Source organism: Sycon ciliatum, chromosome 9, assembly GCF_964019385.1.
Source record: "Sycon ciliatum chromosome 9, ocSycCili1.1, whole genome shotgun sequence".
NCBI classification, from domain to species: Eukaryota; Metazoa; Porifera; class Calcarea; order Leucosolenida; family Sycettidae; genus Sycon; species Sycon ciliatum.
Genome location: NC_088651.1, coordinates 7,024,646 through 7,044,628, shown reverse-complemented (window position 1 = coordinate 7,044,628; position 19,983 = coordinate 7,024,646). Strand labels below are relative to the sequence as shown.

Genomic DNA, 19,983 nt, shown 5'->3' with positions numbered 1-19,983 from the left:
AACACAGAGTAAAGTGTAGTCGCTTGAACGTACATAGAAATACGAGTCCCAGGCTAAGCAGTACAAGGGCTGCACAACTGTCATATTAGCTGACAAAAAGGTAACTTTATACGAAGAAAAGATGACCAAAGAGCTACAAATTCCCTCCACCCGAGTCTAAAAATGTAACGATCCTGTATGCTTCTTACCTGTACTTGACCGGTAGAGGAGCGATCGGAGTCACTTGTAGCAGTAGCTTGACTAGCTGTAGCTCTGAGCTGTGAAAGAGAGAGAGAGAGAGAGAGAAAGAGGGGGGGGGGGAGAGAGAGAGAGAAAGAGAAAGACAGGGAGAGAGAGAGAGTGAGAAAGAGAGAGAAAGAGGGGAGGGAGGGAGGGAGGGAGGGAGGGAGGGAGGAGGGAGGGAGGGAGGAGGGGAGGGAGGGAGGGAGGGGAGGAGGGAGGGAGGGAGGGGGGAGGGAGGGAGGGAGGGGGGGAGGGAGGGAGGGAGGGGGGAGGGAGAGGGAGGGAGGGAGAGAGGGAGAGAGAGAGAGAGAGGAAAGAGGGTAAACAAGTAAAAAAAGGTTCATACACTGTTGTTCTTCACAGCAGAACCAGGGATGAGTTTAATGATGCAGGAGATCCTTTCATCAACAAACAATGTGGATAGTGAAATGTGACAGTCAAGATGTGCAAATAAACACTCATGGATAAAATTACAATGCATACTTTTTGATCCAGTGCAGACACTCCACCGGTCACTTCACGCAACTGCCGCTCTATGCTGTTGGTGCGATTGTCGATAGTCGTCACTCTCTGCTCCATTCTTGTGATGCGATCATGCATTGCTTCAGCTCTCCGTTCCATGCTTGAACTGCGATTGTCGATAGTCGTAACTATTTGCTCCATGTCCGAACTGCGACTGTCGATAGCCGTAACTATTTGCTCCATGTCCGAACTGCGATTGTCGATAGCTGCAACTCTTTGCTCCATGTCCGAACTGCGATTGTCGATAGCCGTAACTATTTGCTCCATGTCCGAACTGCGATTGTCGATAGCTGCAACTCTTTGCTCCATGTCCGAACTGCGATTGTCGATAGCCGTAACTATTTGCTCCATGTCCGAACTGCGATTGTCGATAGCTGCAACTCTTTGCTCCATGTCCGAACTGCGATTGTCGATAGCTGCAACTCTTTGTTCCATCCGGCTGCTCCGATCATTGATTGTGCGAACTCGCTGGTTGGTATCAGCAAATCTCTGATTCAGAGACTGTACCTGTGAACAGTTCAAACCACAGCAGAATGTACAACACATACATTACTAAAAACTTGGGTGTTGAGCCGATAATATATAAAAGAAAAAGGACCAAGGAACTACAAGTTACGCTATAATGTCCACTGACACCACCAGTTACTAAACAATCAGCTCATGCGATAACATTGCACGACACTGACCGACGGTACTGACGTTCTACAGCTCGTGCTTGTCTTTGTTGCGCTCACTTTCCCCTCTTATGTTATCATAATTATAACTTAGAACCTTCCACATTGGAAGGCTGTTGGAGTGCGCATCCAAGATGTGCTGGAGCTGTTAGCCAGTTAGTTGTAGAACGTCAGTACCGTCGGTCAGTGTCGTGCAATGTTATCGCATGAGCTGATTGTTTAATAACTGGTGGTGTTAGTGGACATTATAGCGTAATTTGTAGTTCCTTGGTCCTTTTTCTTTTCTACAAATTTATCCTTGGCTCTCCATCCGAGTCCAATAGTAATATGTAAAGAAAAAAGGACCTACATTGTATAAGTTACTAGTGTTGAGGCACGAAAAGATCATCATCCCTGACACAAAGGAGTAACTTTGGACAGGTACTAGTACAGTCCACTCCTGATATAACGAACACCATTGTGCAGGAGAATTAGTTCTTTATAGCAGAAGTTCTTTATAACAGAAATGCACTCACACTATACAAGCAGCAAAATCATGACTGCCCTGCGCCCCATGACAGTATGCAATGGTTTGCTATATCACGAAATTCGCTATATGCGAGTTCGTTATAAGTGGAGTCGACAGTAGTGGGAAGACATTTATTATAGACGGAGAGACAGAGAGTAAGACGAACTAAACGACTACATCATGAAAGAGAGAGAGAGTTTTTAAAAACGAGTGCAAGACAAAGGGCCTGCGTAGCTATGGCAAACATGGGCAAGCAAGTAGCTACCCAGGCCAATGGAACAAAGGTGAGTACGAGGGTAAGTATGGGGTGCATGCACATGCGTAACACATTATTGAATGTTTATTTAATCAATGTTCAGCATGGTTACTCTTCAGTCACGACTTTCCACTGATGAATGTGACAAGAAAATCTATTTTGGTAAACTTTCATGACTTCGTTGTAGTGTGGCGATGACAGCAGAATTTGTTCTCTTTATTGCTATTATAAAATTGTTGTCTCCGCGTCGATTATTTTCTTACTTGTATCCTTGTTTTTGTCACTCCAAGTGTATAAATCCTATTGCTATTTTGATATTGTCTTCAGTCACGAGTTTCCATTGATAATTGTGACGGGAAAACGTTCTGGAACTATTTATTCGTTGCTAGGATTGTGATATGAGTGCGCCTGTAGTTTTATTCATTGCATCAGTAACTTATACTTGAGTTGTAGATTATTATCTGCTTACATACATCACTGTATAAGCACTATTGTATTCAATCAGCAGCACCACAAGCAGCAGCCCCACAAGCAGCAGCACCACAAGCAGCAGTGAAGTAGTCTTCTCCCCCTGGCCCCCGCCACACAACAACACAAACTATTGGTCATATCTTCAGTACTTATATTCTATCAACAAATGGTGAGGGCGCAGGAGGAGAGACAAACTTTGTGAAGGGACAAAACGACGACGGGAAAGACTCCCGGGAAAAGACTCAAAGAAAACAACAAGAACAAGCAGTAATATTGCGACGACAAATCGGGACGACCAATCAGGGACTAATATGCACAGAACACATGACTAAGACCAAGACAACCAGACCACGGACGAATCATGCATGACTCTCATTCCCAGACCAAACTAGCACTGCGCATGTACAGCATTCACTTGACAGGCACTCTCACACAGACGGAAGCACATCCTTACACTCTGACAACGCGTACTCTTGCATGCACCACATACCATATACGGCACACATCACACCATACTCGCACGTACACCTAGACCATATATGACATCAGACACTGGACTCCACAAGACAAGAACCAAAATGACATGCGTAAATCATAGTCGTAATACAAATTCGCAACAGCAGCACCACAAGCAGCAGCACACACGAGCAGTAGCACCACAAGCAGCAGCACCACAAGCAGCAGCACCACAAGCAGCAGCACCACAAGCAGCAGCACCACAAGCAGCAGCACCACAAGCAGCAGCACCATAAGCAGCAGCACCACAAGCAGCAGCACCACACGCAGCAGCACCACACGCAGCAGCACCACACGCAGCAGCACCACACGCAGCAGCACCACAAGCAGCAGCACCACAAGCAGCAGCACCACAAGCAGCAGCACCACAAGCAGCAGCACCACAAGCAGCAGCACCACAAGCAGCAGCACCACACGCAGCAGCACCACACGCAGCAGCACCACACGCAGCAGCACCACAAGCAGCAGCACCATAAGCAGCAGCACCACAAGCAGCAGCAATGACAAAACCAGTAGACATGTTCTTACAGTGAACTCGGTACAGAGAGGATTGGAGATGGGAGTCAAAGACTTTTATTTTAGTGCAGTGCACTCAGGACTGTTTACAATGTCAGGCTCTTAGTGTAACTAGCTGCTAACATACGTGCAGTGTTTCAAGATGGGGCGCAGTGCACGTACAAATCCTGCATGCCAAACAAGGTGTTTTTTGCCGCTTGGAGAAGAGGCAAGTGACTGCCAGGTCATTAGTTCCCAATAGACTGTGGGTCGCAGCACGGTCAGAAACATCCTTCTGCTTCCAAGTAGGACTTGAACGTGGCATCCTCTGTTTCTCAGTCATCGTCTTAGACCACGCCACTATGTCTGCATTCATTGATTACATTATAGTTAATCAAGACAAGCAAAGCAGGTGGTGTTGTGCCTGCAACAGACTGCAGTTGTGCAGCAGGAGACCTGTTAGAATCCTGATTTAATCAGAATGAAAATAAAAAGAAAGACAAAAAACATAGAAACTTGAAGGCTCTTTACCTGTTGGCTGATGGAAGCTACATGGTCATTGCAAGATGCCACACTCTCCCTGACCTCTTGTTGACTTTGAGCCTGTTCTTCTTGCCTAGCTGCTAGTTCAGCTATCGCTGTCTGCTGTTGTTGAACATGCTGCAGTAGTGTACTCATTTGAGACATGACTGTAGCCATGGAAACGGGATCGCGCTGAGGATGAACAAGACATGGGAGCACACAGAAGAGTAAAACAAAGCGCATCATCCAGGAATTAGGAAAGAGGAATGCACCGTGCAATGCAGGGCAGAACTTCGCATTTTTCATCCTGAAGAACAGTCGCATAACCCGAATCGTGCATTGGTGTCTGGACCCAACCTAACCCAGTGTCTGCGCCAGAGCCGGGTCAGCCACCCTGTTGGGGGGGGGGGGGGGGGTACTTGGATCGGTTGGGGGTACTTTAATTTTTTTTATACTGAATTACATAGTCTAGCAGACAACGGCATGGGAAGACAGAACCAAAGAGGAGACCTGACAATACAGCGGGAAGCCGGAGCAGCGTGCTGGTGGCCTACCTCCCCCGACCATGGGTCTCGAGATCAGCGGCAGGACCAAGCACCAAATCAGCGGCAGGACCAAGCACCAAATACCAAAAAAATTAAGTAGAGCAGAAAAAGGAAGTGAGCAAGTATCACAGTGTGATGTAAGGAAACAGAAATTAGTGAGATAGCGAGTTGCTTGGTGTTACAGGTGCGGTACAGAGACTCGGAGAGAGAGAGAGAGAGAGAGAGAGAGAGAGAGAGAGAGAGAGAGAGAGAGAGAGAGAGAGAGAGAGAGAGAGAGAGAGAGAGAGAGAGAGAGAGAGAGAGAGAGAGAGAGAGAGAGAGAGAGAGAGAGAGAGAGAGAGAGAGAGAGAGAGAGAGAGAGAGAGAGAGAGAGAGAGAGAGAGAGAGAGAGAGAGAGAGAGAGAGAGAGAGAGAGAGAGAGAGAGAGAGAGAGAGAGAGAGAGAGAGAGAGAGAGAGAGAGAGAGAGAGAGAGAGAGAGAGAGAGAGAGAGAGAGAGAGAGAGAGAGAGAGAGAGAGAGAGAGAGAGAGAGAGAGAGAGAGAGAGAGAGAGAGAGAGAGAGGGAGAGAGAGAGAGAGAAAGAGAGTGAGTGAGAGAGAGAGAGAGAGAGAGAGAGAGATCGAGTGGTGGTGTCAGATTGTATAGCAGTGGCGGTCCATTGATGCTCAGCAGCTTATACATGTACATGTATGACATGGCATAGACCATCCTCTTGGCGGCGAGGCCTCGCAGAAGGACATTCGGGCCAAGCATGTGGAGTGCTCGGCGCTGAACCCGATCGAGTTGGGCCAGATGGGTTGGGGCAGCACCCATCCAAACAGTGGGCGCATACTCCATGATGGGCCGCACAAATCCTCGGTAAGTGGCCAACCTGCCTTGGGTGTCCAGGTACCTGGAAGCGTGCTTCATGAAACCGAGTCGAGAGGCAGTTCGGAGGGAACCATTCCATAGGTGGGTTCAGAATGCTGTCTTGGAGTCAAAAGTGACGCCTAGTAGCTTCACCTCTTGGTCTGGTTCCAGCAGGTGGCCACCAAATGATTCTGGGGGGACTGGCCATGGTTCAGTTCGTCTGGTGAAGTGGATTAGCTGAGACTTAGTGGGCTCGAACCGCACCTTCCTGGTTCCCCACTCATGCAGCCGGTCCAGAGAGAGAGAGCTGGAAGTCTGCCATTAAGAGCTGGAAGTCTGCCATTAAGAGCTGGAAGTCTGCCATTGAGAGCTGGAAGTCTGCCATTAAGAGCTGGAGGTCTGCCATTGAGAGCTGGAAGTCTGAACTGAACTGGCCATGGTTCAGTTCGTCTGGTGAAGTGGATTAGCTGAGACTTAGTGGGCTCGAACCGCACCTTCCTGGTTCCCCACTCATGCAGCCGGTCCAGAGAGAGAGAGCTGGAAGTCTGCCATTAAGAGCTGGAAGTCTGCCATTAAGAGCTGGAAGTCTGCCACTGAGAGCTGGAAGTCTGCCATTAAGAGCTGGAAGTCTGCCATTGAGAGCTGGAAGTCTGCCATTGAGAGCTGGAAGTCTGCCATTGAGAGCTGGAAGTCTGCCATTGAGAGCTGGAAGTCTGCCATTGAGAGCTGGAAGGCTTCGCACGAGCTAAGCACACTGTACAGGGTTGTGTCATCCGCAAAACCTCCCATCGCTGTTGCACCAGAGAGGCAAAGTTCAGTGTCGTTCACATATACCAGGAATAAGGTGGGCCCGAGAATGCTGCCTTGGGGTACTCCAGTGTTGACAGCGTACTGCACGGATTGCTGGCCGTTGAGCACCACGCTCAGAGAGCGGTTGTGCAGATAGTTCTGAAGCCATGTGTGTAGCTGACCAGCGACACCAAGGGCGGCTGCTTTGTGGAGTACTCCGGCATGCGACACCTTATCAAAGGCGCCGGCGATGTCGACTGCAATCGTGTGGGCACAGCCACCGGTTCCAACAACTGTGGCCCACTCATGGTGAAGGGCAGTCATCAGGTCAGCGGTACCGAGGCCTCGATGGAATTCAACCTGTCGGACGGAGAAGAGTTTGTAGCGTTCAAGGAAGTTGACTAGCTGTGTGTTAATAACACTTTCCATTATCTTCAAGCTAACCAACAGGAGTGACACTGGGAGGTAATTGGCGGCCTTGGAGCGGGTAGACTTCTAATAGATGGATACAACATTGGCTCCTTTCCATTGAGAAGGCTGGACTCCCATATTGAAGCTGAGAGAGAAGAGCGTTGTAAGGGGAGGAGCAAGTTCAGCAGCGCATTCTTTCAGGACCCTGGTTGGTATAGCGTCGGACCCAGTGGCTTTGACAATGTCCAACTTTGCCAAAAGTCGCTGAACAGTAGCTGTGCGGAAATATACACGGGTGAATCTTGGGCCACGGTGGGGTGGCAGGGGAGGAAGACTGGAAGCATTGAGGTAATCCATGCCGAGACTGCATTTGTTGGCAAAGTACTCGGTGAGGCAGTTAGCTTTGGCACAGTTTGTTGCGTGTTCCCGGCCAGTCCCGACGATCAGTGTGGGACGCTCGAGCTTGAGGAGGCGCCAGAGGCAGCTTTCAGGATTGACCACCACTGTTTGTCCGACTGGCTGCTGGTGGCCAGCTGTGTACGAATGCGGTCTTCCCAAGCCAAGTGAGCTCTTGTCTGGGCAGCAATAGCCTGGTTGACGGAATGCACAAAAGCTGCTTTCAGGTCGTCGCGGGCAGGGGTACGCCGCCATGGTGCTCTTTGCTGCAAGAGCATCGTCACACTCTGGTGTCCACCAGCGTGGGTTGGTTGCCCGGATGGCGAGCGTCTTGGAAGGGATGAACGCCGCCATACCTGCCAGAATCCGGTCTGTGATTCGTGCACATAGGGTGGTGGAGTCGCTGGTGGCCTGAGTCATATGCGACCAGCCTGTGCTGCGGTAGGATTCTTTGAAGCGCCCCCAGTCGGCTTGATGGTAACGCCAGACTTTGCGGGGTTTTGGGGGTTCATGGTGGCTTTCTATGGAAAAGTCGCAGACGATAACTCTATGGTCTGACCGCCCCAGAGGTGGGTGGACAGTAAGGGCTCGCGGCTCGGGAAGATCAGTCAAGATTACGTCCAGGGTGTTCTGGCCGCGGGTGGCTGGTCCACAATCTGGTCTAGATGGTGGAGCACGGCAAGGTCTTCTAGGGCCTCGCCAGCTTCTGTGGTTCGGATCCCTCCAAGCCAGGCTGAATTGTGGGCGTTGAAATCTCCCGCCAGCACGATGTGTGAGCCAAGAGGCCGCACTGTGTCAATAACAGTTTCAAGATCGTGAGAATAAAGAATTCAAAGTGCTCGATCATGAGGGTGTCAGCCCCATCGCAGGAACCAGGCCTGTAGACAGCTGCCAGGACTATCTTCAGGTTGGGGCTGTGGCATACTGTGATCCAAACCACTTCATGTCCGTCTGTCGGTATCTGATCCAGGTGGACTACAGGAGACCCTCCTGCATCCAAACTGCCACCCCGCCACCATGGTCATTCCGGTCAAGTCGGATAGGACTGGAGTATCCAGGAAATGTAATGTTGGCTGTGATTGTCTGGTCTGAAAACTTAGTCTCCGTGACAATGGCTATATCAATGTCTTGGGTCACGAGCGTGGTCTGCATCTCACCTAGCTTATTGCTGAGGCCAAACGCGTTTGTTACGAGGAGTCGCAGGTCGGAGGGTACAGTTTTACTAAACATGCTGCTTGGCCGGGTCTTCCTGGCGTGACATGCTGGGCAGCACGCTTGGCATCATGTGGCAGTAAGTCTGGAGACCATTCGGCAGAGGAACGCTTGTGACCAAGTAGGGGGGTTACAGGTGTGCCGGCAGCGGCAACGGACAGGCCACGACTCGCGCTCAGGAAGTTGTTGATAGTAACGCCAATCCCAGGTTGCTGTGGCTCTTGGTCCTTATGCTGCAGTGCTTCCAGGGGGTTGGTGTTACTGTCGCTGTTGCTGCTGCGGCGGCTACTGGTTCTGCTGTTGTTGTTGTTGTTGTTGTTGTTGTTGTTGTTGTTGTTGTTGTTGTTGTTGTTGTTGTTGTTGTTGTTGTTATTGTTGTTGTTGTTGTTGTTGTTGTTGTTGTTGTTGTTGCTGATGTTGTTGTTGTTGTTGCTGATGTTGTTGTTGTTGTTGACTTGTTGTTGTTGTTGTTGTTGCTGCTGCTGCTGCTGCTGCTGCTGCTGCTGCTGCTGCTGTTGTTGTTGTTGTTGTTGTTGTTGTTGTTGTTGTTGTTGTTGTTGTTGTTGTTGATGTTGATGCTGTTGTTGTTGTTGTTGTTGCTGCTGCTGCTTTTGTTGTTTCAAATCTTTATTGTCACGATAGCCAGTGGACTATAAGAGATAATAGAGTAAGAAAGGAGAAAGAGTGAGGAAGAATTGGGTGGGCAGGGCCTAGGGGTTAATGACTACTTAAGTGTACGGGCAGGGGTGGTCGCCACACGAGCATACAGAGTTGTGTACTTAAGTGTACGGGCAGGGGTGGTCGCTACACGAGCATACAGAGTTGTGCAACAGCAGGGATATCTCAGATTTGAAGGGAGTACGAGAAGGGATTTCGCGAAGCTGGGTGGGCAAGCAATTAAAGTAATGAAGGGCCTTGTACAGGGGAGAATGGAGACAGCGGTCCGTCCGCGGAGTTGGCAAGTGCCAAGTACGAGAGCGACGTAAATTATACGAAGGTTGCACGTTGCTAGCAGTATGCAGCGAGAGTATATGTGGTGGGGCATAAATGTGGCACAGAGAATGCGCGAAGAGTATATGTTTAACTTTAAAGCGTGAAAATAATGTTGGCCATTTGATGCGATGCAAAAGGTGGGAGTGTTCTAAGTGTGTGTAAAGGGGAAGGTGGAGACATATTCTGGCGGCTTTCCGCTGGAGTCGTTCTAGCCTGTCAAGGGAAGTGTGTGACAACGGTGTGAGAGCATTGCTTGCATATGAGAATACAGGTAGTATGTATGTCTGATAGATGTGAGATTGTTGTTGTGGTTGTTGTTGTTGATGTTGTTGCTGCTGCTGTTGGTGCAATTTTGGCATTGTATTTCTAAACAGTGCTCTCCCTGGTCAGTGGGTTCGGCAGCTGTGCTTTGAGCACTGCCATGTTCAGTGGCCGCAGACGCACTACATGTACTTGTGGTGGATGTGCTATGGTGAATGCTGTCTCCAATATCTTCGCCAGGTGTGGCTCACCCACTGCTGTTTCTGTCAGCATCGAACTTCCACAGCCTGGAGCACATGCAGCCCGGCCAAAAGTTCTTGGCAAGCAGATATCAAGCATCTTGTGCATTGATCATGACTCGCCCTGACACCGTGGGGAATTGTTGAGTGGCCATTTCTCCAGTACTGTCACGCTGTGTAGCGGGAAGTCAGTTGTGCAGCAGCAGCAATTCTACTGTGCAAGTAAGTTGCTAGTTGCTTCTCAGTTGTGCCTGCCTTGAGGTTGTTGATGACTTTCCTTTTTGGTCTTCGAGGCTTGTCATGTGATACCAGAGTCCAGGCATCATCTGCATCACCCATGGGTGGGACAACGTGGGACCGTCCTTTGCTTTGTACATCCTTTGCGTCCTGACCATGATGGCTGGTGCTGTGCTTTTCGTCTGCTGTTTCTGCTGCAGTATGCACTTCCGTATGGTTTGCTGCAGGTACTTTATTATGTTGGGTTTCTTTTGTCAGTTCGTCAGTTTCCGCATGCTTAGCTGCAGCGTGGGCCTCGCGACTAGTACTAATACTCGTACAGTGCGCGTCCCCAGCGCTGTCCGTTGCTACAGGCGTTGCCAACGAAGTTTCTGTAGAGTGTTCTGTGCTATGGTTCACTGAGTCTGTACCAGTACGCTGGACTTTGCCCCCAGTGACAGCCGTTGACAGGTTGCCGCTCGTTGTTGTGCGTCCAGCTCCAACTGCCTTTGGCCTGCTGCTGCTGCTCATCGGTTTCGCAATGGTGGATGCCTTAAAGTTAAAACGAGAGAGCTTGGAAGCTCAGGGCCCTACGCTATGCTTTTTTGCCTTGATGACCTGGACAAAAAAAGCATAGGGATGTTATAAATTTTCAATTCTCCTATCTTTATTTCAAGGCATAACCTGGGATTCGAACCCGCACGATCGCTCTACATTCATTCCCCGATACACTTCGCATTCATACTCATTCTTCCAAGTTGCTTCACGTTATGATCTTGCGCTATTTAGGATCGGTGTACAGGCTGCTATCATTGACACACCGCCAAACCAATAATTTCTTTACTCAATTTCAATCCATCTTGCAACGCTTATCTACGCCCGACTCCATGCTTCTCGTCTCTGGGGACTTCAACGCTCGTTGCTCGGAATGGTGTGGATCGACCACAGATGCGGTTCGTCATCAACTGCTTTGTCTGCTTCAAATGCTCTCCCTATCACAGCTCGTTACCTTTCCCACACATTACTCCCAACACAGTGGTCATGCCAGTGGGTTAGACCTGGTTATAACCAACCACCCACTACTTCTTTCTAACCTCTCAACCGCCGCACCGCTGGGTACCTCAGATCGCGACATTGTCCTCGCCAGACTCCAATTACAACGTCAGCGAGACACACGAAGTGTTGCCATCCCTGCCGAACCAAGTCAGTTCAACTTTTCTTCATTCGATACATCCCTCAGAGCCTGCAAAGAGTGGTCCCTCGTTGGCCAGTGCTTATCGACTATCGATTGATTCAGCGAGCTCCAGATTCCTCTTGGAACTCAACCATATACCATATACCATAATATATTATACCATATACTGTGGCCAGCTGTTTGTGGCTAGCTGTGCTTGATGGTACGGTACGGGACAGATACGGTACCAGCCAATATTGTGGCCAGCTGTTATGTACAATCCTGTAGAGCCTTTGTAGTCACAGATACGGGACAGATACGGGACAAATACGGGATAGCTCCAGGCGTGACACAAACAAACAAACAAACACCAAATTAAAGCTGTGTGGACCCTGGCTAGCGCCAGACGTTACTGAAGTAACGTCTTCTGCATAGCTACGGGAATAAATTTCACGGTTCGCGTGAGACTCGGCTGGAAGCCGAGTTTTCCGCATCCGCGTGGGAACGCCACCACCCTCTAGGATCAAGGCGCAGATCCAGCACCTAAACGATGGGAGATGAGTAGATCAGACCCACCACCAAGTGGTGGATGCCTTGAGGGTGACCAATTCATCTTTCAGTCCTTTTATCTCTACAGATTAATCTGAAATTCTGCGGTTCATCCTCGCCGCATGGTCTGCGAATTCTGTGGCTAGGGTAGAGAGCGTCTGCACAACTCCTAACAGCGAGTGCTCGATCCCTGGGAGAGAACAAAGCAGTTTCATCTGAGCTTCACTTGAAAACTCGCCCATGGTGACGGCCTGCCACCGGTGTCCTACCTAGACTACGACTACACTATACTACTAACAGTTACTGCTGTATACGCATACAGACTGTCGACGTGTCAGCGCAGTGACTGCCACAGGAACAGACCAAAAGGCTATCCTGGCACGTGCTTCGCGCCGCAACTGATACTCGAAGCACTTGCGCTCTGCCTGTGTGTCCGTCGACTTCCCAAGACACTGGTACTAGTACAACTTGGATTGGTTGGGGGGGGGGGGGAGGGGGTACTTGGACCGGTTGGGAAAAAGAGCACCGGATCACAAGTGACGCAGGGGGTGTCATGTCGAGCTCATTTCATTGTACTTCATGGGGTACACACAGATAAGTATAGATAAGTGATATGCCAGGCTTTTGAGTGCCCAGTACGTTCATACCTGTACAATTACATACATTACGCAGGGACGTAGCCAGGATCATGATCGAGGGGGGTGCCACAAATTTCCCACAAGAGTCAAGAGTACAGAAGTGTACAGAGTAGGCACCGGCGGATTATGCCGGGTTATTATTGGCATAATTTGGTGGTTGAAAATTTGGAGCATAATATGGCATCCTTTTGGAGGTAGGAGCATAACTACATCAGATTGTACCACAGTTCTAGTATGTAGCCTACATTATTGCGTACAATGCACCTAATTAGTGCTGGTGGTCTGCATGGTAAAGGATTTGGAGGTCATGCAGGCAGTGTTTTCAATGAAAATTAATTTTAATTTAAAAATTTCACGGTTCGCGTGAGACTCGGCTGGAAGCCGGGTTTTCCGCATCCGTAGGAACGCCACCACCCTTCAAGGATCAAGGCGCAGATGCAGCTCCTAAAGCGGTGGGAGGTGAGTAGATCAGCTCACCAGCAAGTGGTCAAAGACCGAAAATCCCATTCACTGCATCCATGAAAAGCAGGGTAGAAATCATGGCAATACATTATTGTATGCTCGAACTCGTCTTCTTCAAAGTTTTTTCTCACACTGACTGATACAGTACATGTAGCAGAAGATGCGAGTGAATCAGCCTTTATCAGGTATACCGGGGCGGACGAGATAGTGATGGGCGGTCCGCAAAACTCCGCGTACATGTACATTATGCATGTTACGAAGTCATGACCTCTGGATTTTAGCAGCCATGACTGCGCAGGCCATGGATATTGCTCCAATAATTTAAAAAAAATGAGGCATAGTTGATGTTCGGTCAGGATGGAAGGAGAGGTGGAGCTAGGGGAGAGATGAGCTGATTAATCGCAGGGTGAGATTGACATCGGTTGGATGAGTTTGACGATTACGAAGACAGTTGAACATTATAATTTTCAAAGCAAACTCAAACTATTTTGGCAATGAAAGAATATTTTTTACAGAAGAAGTCAACTAATGGGGATTGCCCTATCAAAAATTTGATAATAATAATAATATAATAATAATAAACTAATGAATAGTACTTAGAAGAAGTAATGTTTTCTCTTTTCCATACATGGACACCTTGGTATGGGGATACTCATGTATTATATTGTACGTGTTGGGTTCATGCATTATTCGTTTGGCCTGGGTAGCTACTTGCGCGCCCATGGTTGCCATAGCTACCCAGGCCCTATATATTGCGTTGCCTCTCTTCAAATCTCGCTCTCAACTCTCTCAACTCTCTTCACTGAATAAGCGCTCTCTTCAGTCGAGCTCTCAATAATCACCATGTAGTCGTTTCGTTCGTCTTGGTCTCTTGTCCCGTTTCTAATAAATGTTGTTACCAACCTACTTGTTCCCGTTGTTAGTCTCTTGTTGGATCTAACATACGTATGGCAACTTGCAAGTACGAGAAAGGCGCAACGTTTCTGAACTTTGAGGCTCCATAAGTACAACAAAGTGAATATGCACCCCCGCATGCCAAAGCATGTGATATGAGGATTTTGCGAGCATATTTCGAGAATCCATGATTTCGCGAGCATAATCCGCCAGAGCCTAGTAGAGACGCACTGTGTGGTCAGCTGACGGCGTACAATGGTGTGTGTCGAACCAGGATCGAAATTTTTGACGCGGGTCATTCAGCACCCCCCCCCCCCCCCCCTCTGCTACTGTCCCTATCACGGAGTCGTAAAATAGTTTAAGACTTCCTTATGTAGCCGCACTTGAACGTACCCAACTCTGACCCGATTGCAAGAGTTGTGCCACGTACACGTGTAGCCGGTTTGTTTGAAATCGTAGAGCAGAGACTGCTTGAACCCAACCAGATCCTCCTACATTCACCCCTGCTTGCAATACAATTTCTCATCAACAAACTAACCACAGAACAGTATTACGTTCATTGTCAGCGGAGCCAGCACAGTCCTTACAGATTGACAGTGATTGTACAGTCCTTACTGAAGTCATATCGCAAGCGAGACGAGCAGCTGACTTGACAAAATCGTGAATCTCCTCAGCTTTAGGACGGTCGCATGCACGGTTCCGCAGACAACGAAGAACAATCGGCTTCAGAGGGTGACCATCCGCCATGCGCTCCAGGTCCAACCTTCTGCGCTGAAACTCAGGAATAGGCTCTCGTCGACTCCTACCGCCCGCCACTACAGCAGTTCTGTTTCGGTCAGCGAAGACAAGCTCCGCTGAGGGCAGTTTGCCTGTCCATACGCTTAGCAGACATACACCGTAGGAGAAGATATCTAAAGCTTCATCATACTCCGGTCGTTCAAGCAGTGCTTCGGGTGGCATGAACAACATCGTACCTGGGCACGCTGTCATGATCCTTGCTGCTTCTTGCAGCTCCTGCCGAGGTCCTTCGGGGTGTAAGCAGCGTGCCACGCCGAAATCACATACTTTCGCAACTCCATTGCGCACCAAGATGTTCTTGGGAGCCAAGTCACGATGTATAATTCGCAAGGAGTGCAGGTAGCGCAGTGCAGCTGCTGTATCAGCAAGATAAGACAACAGCTGAGGCTCTGGCTCTCTGCCATCTCCGATACTACATTGCTCCAGTGTTCGTTCCAACAATTCCACCGCCAGAGCCGGCGAGTGACCGACCCGAGCAATGCCCACAAGTTGGCACAAATTCGGATGGTGGAGCTTGGACAATCGTAGTATTTCCTGACCAAAGCGATGAATGTGTTCTCGACGACCAACATTACCCGGCTGAATGAGCAGACCGTGGAGGACTTTGAGTGCGATATCTACGCCATGCCATTGGACACGATACACAGCAGCATCCGAGCCTCGTCCGAGTTCTTGGTTGGGATCGACTGCAACGTTGCCGAGGTCGACAACGGACTCGTTGGTTAGGCCCAGGTCACGCAGAAGATCTCCGTTTGCAGAAGCGGCCATGCCTACTTCACTGCACTGCTTTCGCTCTTCAAACCATTGGACAGTCTACTGTGCAGAATTCATGCCCGACGTGGGTGGACCACAACTGCGCTGCGGGCAAACAAACCGATCTACCGACACCCGGAGGAGAACAACTACAGTCACGGCCCGCTACTTGGATTTAGGAGGGCATAACATCTTTCGTAAGTTTCGAGGCAACAACAACCACCATGCTACTTGCTAGCTGCAACTGATGTCAGGCGAGGGCCATATGCGCCATGGGGCATGACCATGATTGATGACCACCGTCCCGTAGATCTACACTAGTCACTACATGTAGATCTACGTGCTCATAATTATTTTGTCCCGAATCGTGAAACTACCAGTATACCATGGTATACCAGATGCCTCCCTGATGCGCCGTCGAAGCACCTGTATCACTTCGGTGATCCAAATGCGAATGCAGCCTTGCCGGTCGCCCGCCGGCCTGCCGCCTACGCGACCAGCCTGAGACTGGCCCTGCCGCATTTGGCGCTTCTAAACGCTGCGATCCGGTAGACATGACATGCATCACTGGGCTGCCAAATACGTGACTGGCTTGAGGACAGTTCCTTCCCGTATGTCACGTGATTGTCGCCTTGGAGTTGACCAATGACAGATCAAACAGCGCGGGCTGGAAAGCGCGGTCCTGCCTGCTCAAAGGTGATGGAACTGGATCCACTGCCCGTCGTCAAGTACTTAAGTGACGACGGGCAGGAACGGATTCCACTGCCCGTCGTCAAGTGACGACGGGCAGGAACGGATTCCACTGCCCGTCGTCACTTGACGACGGGCAGGAACGGATTCCACTGCCCGTCATGTATCTCCTTTATTTATTTGGCTTGGGTGCACACGGGAAACACGTTCCAGTCACTCATATCATACTCGGCCAGTACCGCTGTTCATCCAGCCCTTGCCGCTATCGCGGCGCGGGCTGGATTCCGCGGTACTGCCCTCGTACTCGTGCAGGAACCTGTACTCGTACATACTGCACGGCAGGGAGCCCAGCTCAGGTCGCACGCCGTAGCGGCGTGAGCTGGGCGCGGTGAGGGTTAGTGACTACAGTTTCCTCCTTCCTCCTCCGGAAACTTCCCCTTTTCGTAGTGTTACGATGTGAGCGCGCCATTCAGGGGGTCGGATTTCCGTTGCCAGTACTGTACTGTAGTACATGTATCTACATAGCTGTACAGGATATGGTACTAAATGCTTACCGGTACTGTACTTGCTTTGATTCCCAGTGAAAATTTCCCATTTCACAAGAAATGGAAAATTGTGTAGTGAAGTGGGAATTGTATAAGGAGTTGGAGGTGAGATATAACTATGTCTAGCCCTCGCGATTTACGCGATTTCATGCTCGAACACAGCATTTTTTTAAAGTTCAATATTCTAATGAAGCTGTACTTGATGCAGCTCATCCGAGGCCCTTCAGGCCTATTTTCATGGAGAACAAACCCAAACAGGGTGGGTGGGTGGGACATAGTTATATCTCACCTCCAACTCCTTATACAATTCCCACTTCACTACACAATTTTCCATTGCTTGTGAAATGGGAAATTGCATGTCGGAGTTTCCGGTGAGATATAACTATGTCTTGTTTAAAGTCGGTTCCGCACCCTGAGCGGAAACAAGAAACTATCACACTGTCCACACAAGGACTTAGTGAAAGTTCTAGTAAAAGGTGTGTGGCATGATAAACAAGCATAATCAGCCCACACTATGCCAGGCACAGACCACCGAATGACCATCACTGAGTACAGATGGAATTATCATAAAACTTACGCACGGAACGGCAAGTGGAGTAGATCATACCAAAATAGAATACAACTTAGCATTGTCAACTATGCAGAATTAACGGACAATGCAAACTCCAGAGTGGGAACACCTGGGAAAAAACTGGTGCACCAGGTATATACCATGTATACAGGACTTTTGGAAAGGAAAAAGGTCTGAGAAAAACCCAAATGTGTAGGAGAAAAGAACACGGCGGACTGAAGCCGTGGACCCTATCGGCCGCAATCATGAGCGGCGGAATAACAGACTGTCAGCCAAGGACAGTTGCACCGAAGGTGGTGCCATCAGAAGGAGGAGGGTGAAACATCACGAGAATAAAACCTCTGGAATATAGAGGATTGCGCCCAGGCGGTGGCCCAGAGGATGTCGGGTACAGAGGCTCCCTTCCGACAGGCAGCGGAGGTGGCCGCACTACGTGTGGAATGCGCCGTGAAAAACGATGGTGTCCACACCAGCATCCGACATGGAAGTGAGGAGCCACCTCAGCGGCAACGGTGCTCGGTGAGACCGGCTTGTGAGGACGTCGGAGCGACAGCAGCAGAGGGTTGGCAGACGCGGCGACAGCGGGCGGGAAACTCTCTCTCTCTCTGTGCGAGCAGAATACTGCCTTAGAGCATCCACACACAACGGAGGGTGCTGAGGGCAAGCAGGGAAGACAAACTGCTTGGCTGGATCACCGACGCGCTGATTCTGGGTAAAAGTGGGGATCCCAAATAATGTCCATAAAACGAACATCGAGCTTCTGCAGCTCAGAGCAACGCCGGTCACCCGTCAGAGCCAGCAGCATAGTCAACCAGAGAGTCAGTTCTTTGAGAGACTCATGCGTGAAGGACATGTTCCAGAACCGATCCAGGACTGCCTGTACATTCCACATGCTGCCATAGCACGGCTGAGAAGGACGGGATTGGTATGCACCGGGGAGCATATGAGACACCAGAGGATGCGGGCCAACCACAACGCCATCGATGGGAGGAAGCGTCATTGACATGGCTTACCGGTACAACCCTAGCGTATGATACAGTCGAGCCAGACGGAATTGGGAGGTCAGAAAATCGAGGACCTCTGAGAGAACACCCAGGGAAGCAATTTGCCGTGTGGCACACCAATCACACCATGTGTTCCATGCCGACTGATACACACGGTCGGTGAGGGAACACCATGGCGCCAAGAGTAGGTTGGCAGTGTCGCCCGAAACTCCGCTGCGGCTGTTGCTAGCCCGGAGAGTTTCCATGCAACCAGGGTGAAGTGAGCTGACTGTACGGACGGGTGAACTTTGTGATCTGGACCAGCGAACAAGACCGGAGAGACTGACAGCACGCGCGGAATGTCCACCACTAGTGCCAAGAGAGCTGGAACCCAAGCCTGGCCGGGCCAAAGCGGAGTGACCATGACTATGGATGGGATTTCCTGTAGAACAACCCTGGCCGGGCATTTGCCAATCAGATAGATTGGAGGGAAGGCATAGACTTGCAGACGGAAGGCATGCGGGCTGTGTGCATATGGGCGCCAACTGACGTACATGTGCAGTCGAAAATTAGTGCGAGATGCAAACAGGTCGCAGGTACTCGGTCACATGATCTGGTGATCCTGGAAAACTGACCGGTCGAGCATCCAGACGCTGGTATCGGTGTGATGGCGAGAGTGATAATCGGTAACTGTATTCACTGCATCAGGTAGATATTGGGAATCAAAGTGATATCTCTGAGCAGACTGACACCACTCCCACAGCGTGGCAGCTATCCTGTCTAAGGTCGGTGATGAACGGCTGCCAGTGCGGGGCAAACAGGGAACAGCCACACGTTAGTCGAGCTGCAGGAGAATACTGCCCTGGTATAGAGAAGGCGCTAGCGACTGGACAGCATACTGGGCTGTGAGCGGTTCCGGGACATTCATGTGAAGCTGCTTCTCGGCAGATGTCCATCAGCCGCCTGTGGTGACATTGGCATTATCCACTAATGAATTTCGGCATGGCACTCATGACTGAGAGTAAGCCGGTGAGTGTAAAAGGGACCCTGCCGTAGGAACGTGGTCTTCAAACACTGCAAGCGACGATAGTTAAGTGATGCAGGAACCACGGCAACCATGGTGGACACCATCATGCCCACAATTGACGCAATACCCCGAAGACATACGGTGTGAGCAGCCAGCAGACGCGCACATTGTTGTTGAAGCGTGGATGCTTTCGAGTCTGGCAATGAGAACTCCATGGTGACGGAGTTGACCTGAATACCCAGGTATTGTATCTGCCTGGTGGGAATCAGATACGACTGCGTCCAGTTGATGTCGAACCCAAGACCAATCAGCAGATGAAGAATGGTAGCAACAGGGCGAAACAGGTCGGACGTTGTCCGTGCCATGATAAAAACGCCGGCGAGGTAAATAACCAGGTGTAGGCCGAGCGAACGTACCATCTTCACCACAGGGTGCAGAGCTAGTCTTGGTGAATACTCTGGCCTCTGGGACCACTGCGCAAGCCAAACGGTAGACAGTTAAACTGGTAAATCTGTTGATACCACTGAAAACTGGAGAAACTGACGATCGAGCCGCTGGACTGGAGAAATAAGCATCTCTTAAGTCTATCCCGATCATCACATCCCCTAGCTGCAGGTGATCCGGCATTGTCTTCAATGACTCCAGCGCAAAGTGGTGATACTACAGATAGCTGTTCAGCGCTCGGAGGTTGATAATTGTGGGGGCCGGGGTTTGCCATTATTACAATTATTTCTTTTCTTTTTGTTTTGTCTTCTCACATTCGTCACTCTGTGAAATGTCACGAATGATAGCAAATTGCCGTG

At 49.9% G+C, this 19,983-nt stretch overlaps 1 protein-coding gene and 1 pseudogene across 1 annotated transcript in view; one reads left to right on the top strand and one right to left on the bottom strand.

Annotated features, from left to right (window-relative positions):
* Window positions 1-3,673, top strand: part of LOC135825029 (histidine-rich glycoprotein-like) — a 6,906-nt pseudogene extending 3,233 nt beyond the window's left edge.
* LOC135825015 (serine/threonine-protein kinase WNK-like) overlaps window positions 1-15,567 on the bottom strand; it is a 46,603-nt gene extending 31,036 nt beyond the window's left edge. Inside the window, exons 1-2 of the mRNA XM_065337747.1 lie at window positions 14,429-15,567; window positions 4,196-4,378 (exon numbers count right to left, since the gene is read on the bottom strand). Coding sequence (XP_065193819.1) covers window positions 4,196-4,378; window positions 14,429-15,379 — 1,134 coding nt within the window. The 5' untranslated portion in view covers window positions 15,380-15,567. The remainder of the gene's footprint in view (window positions 1-4,195; window positions 4,379-14,428) is intronic.
* Window positions 15,568-19,983: the final 4,416 nt, after the last annotated feature.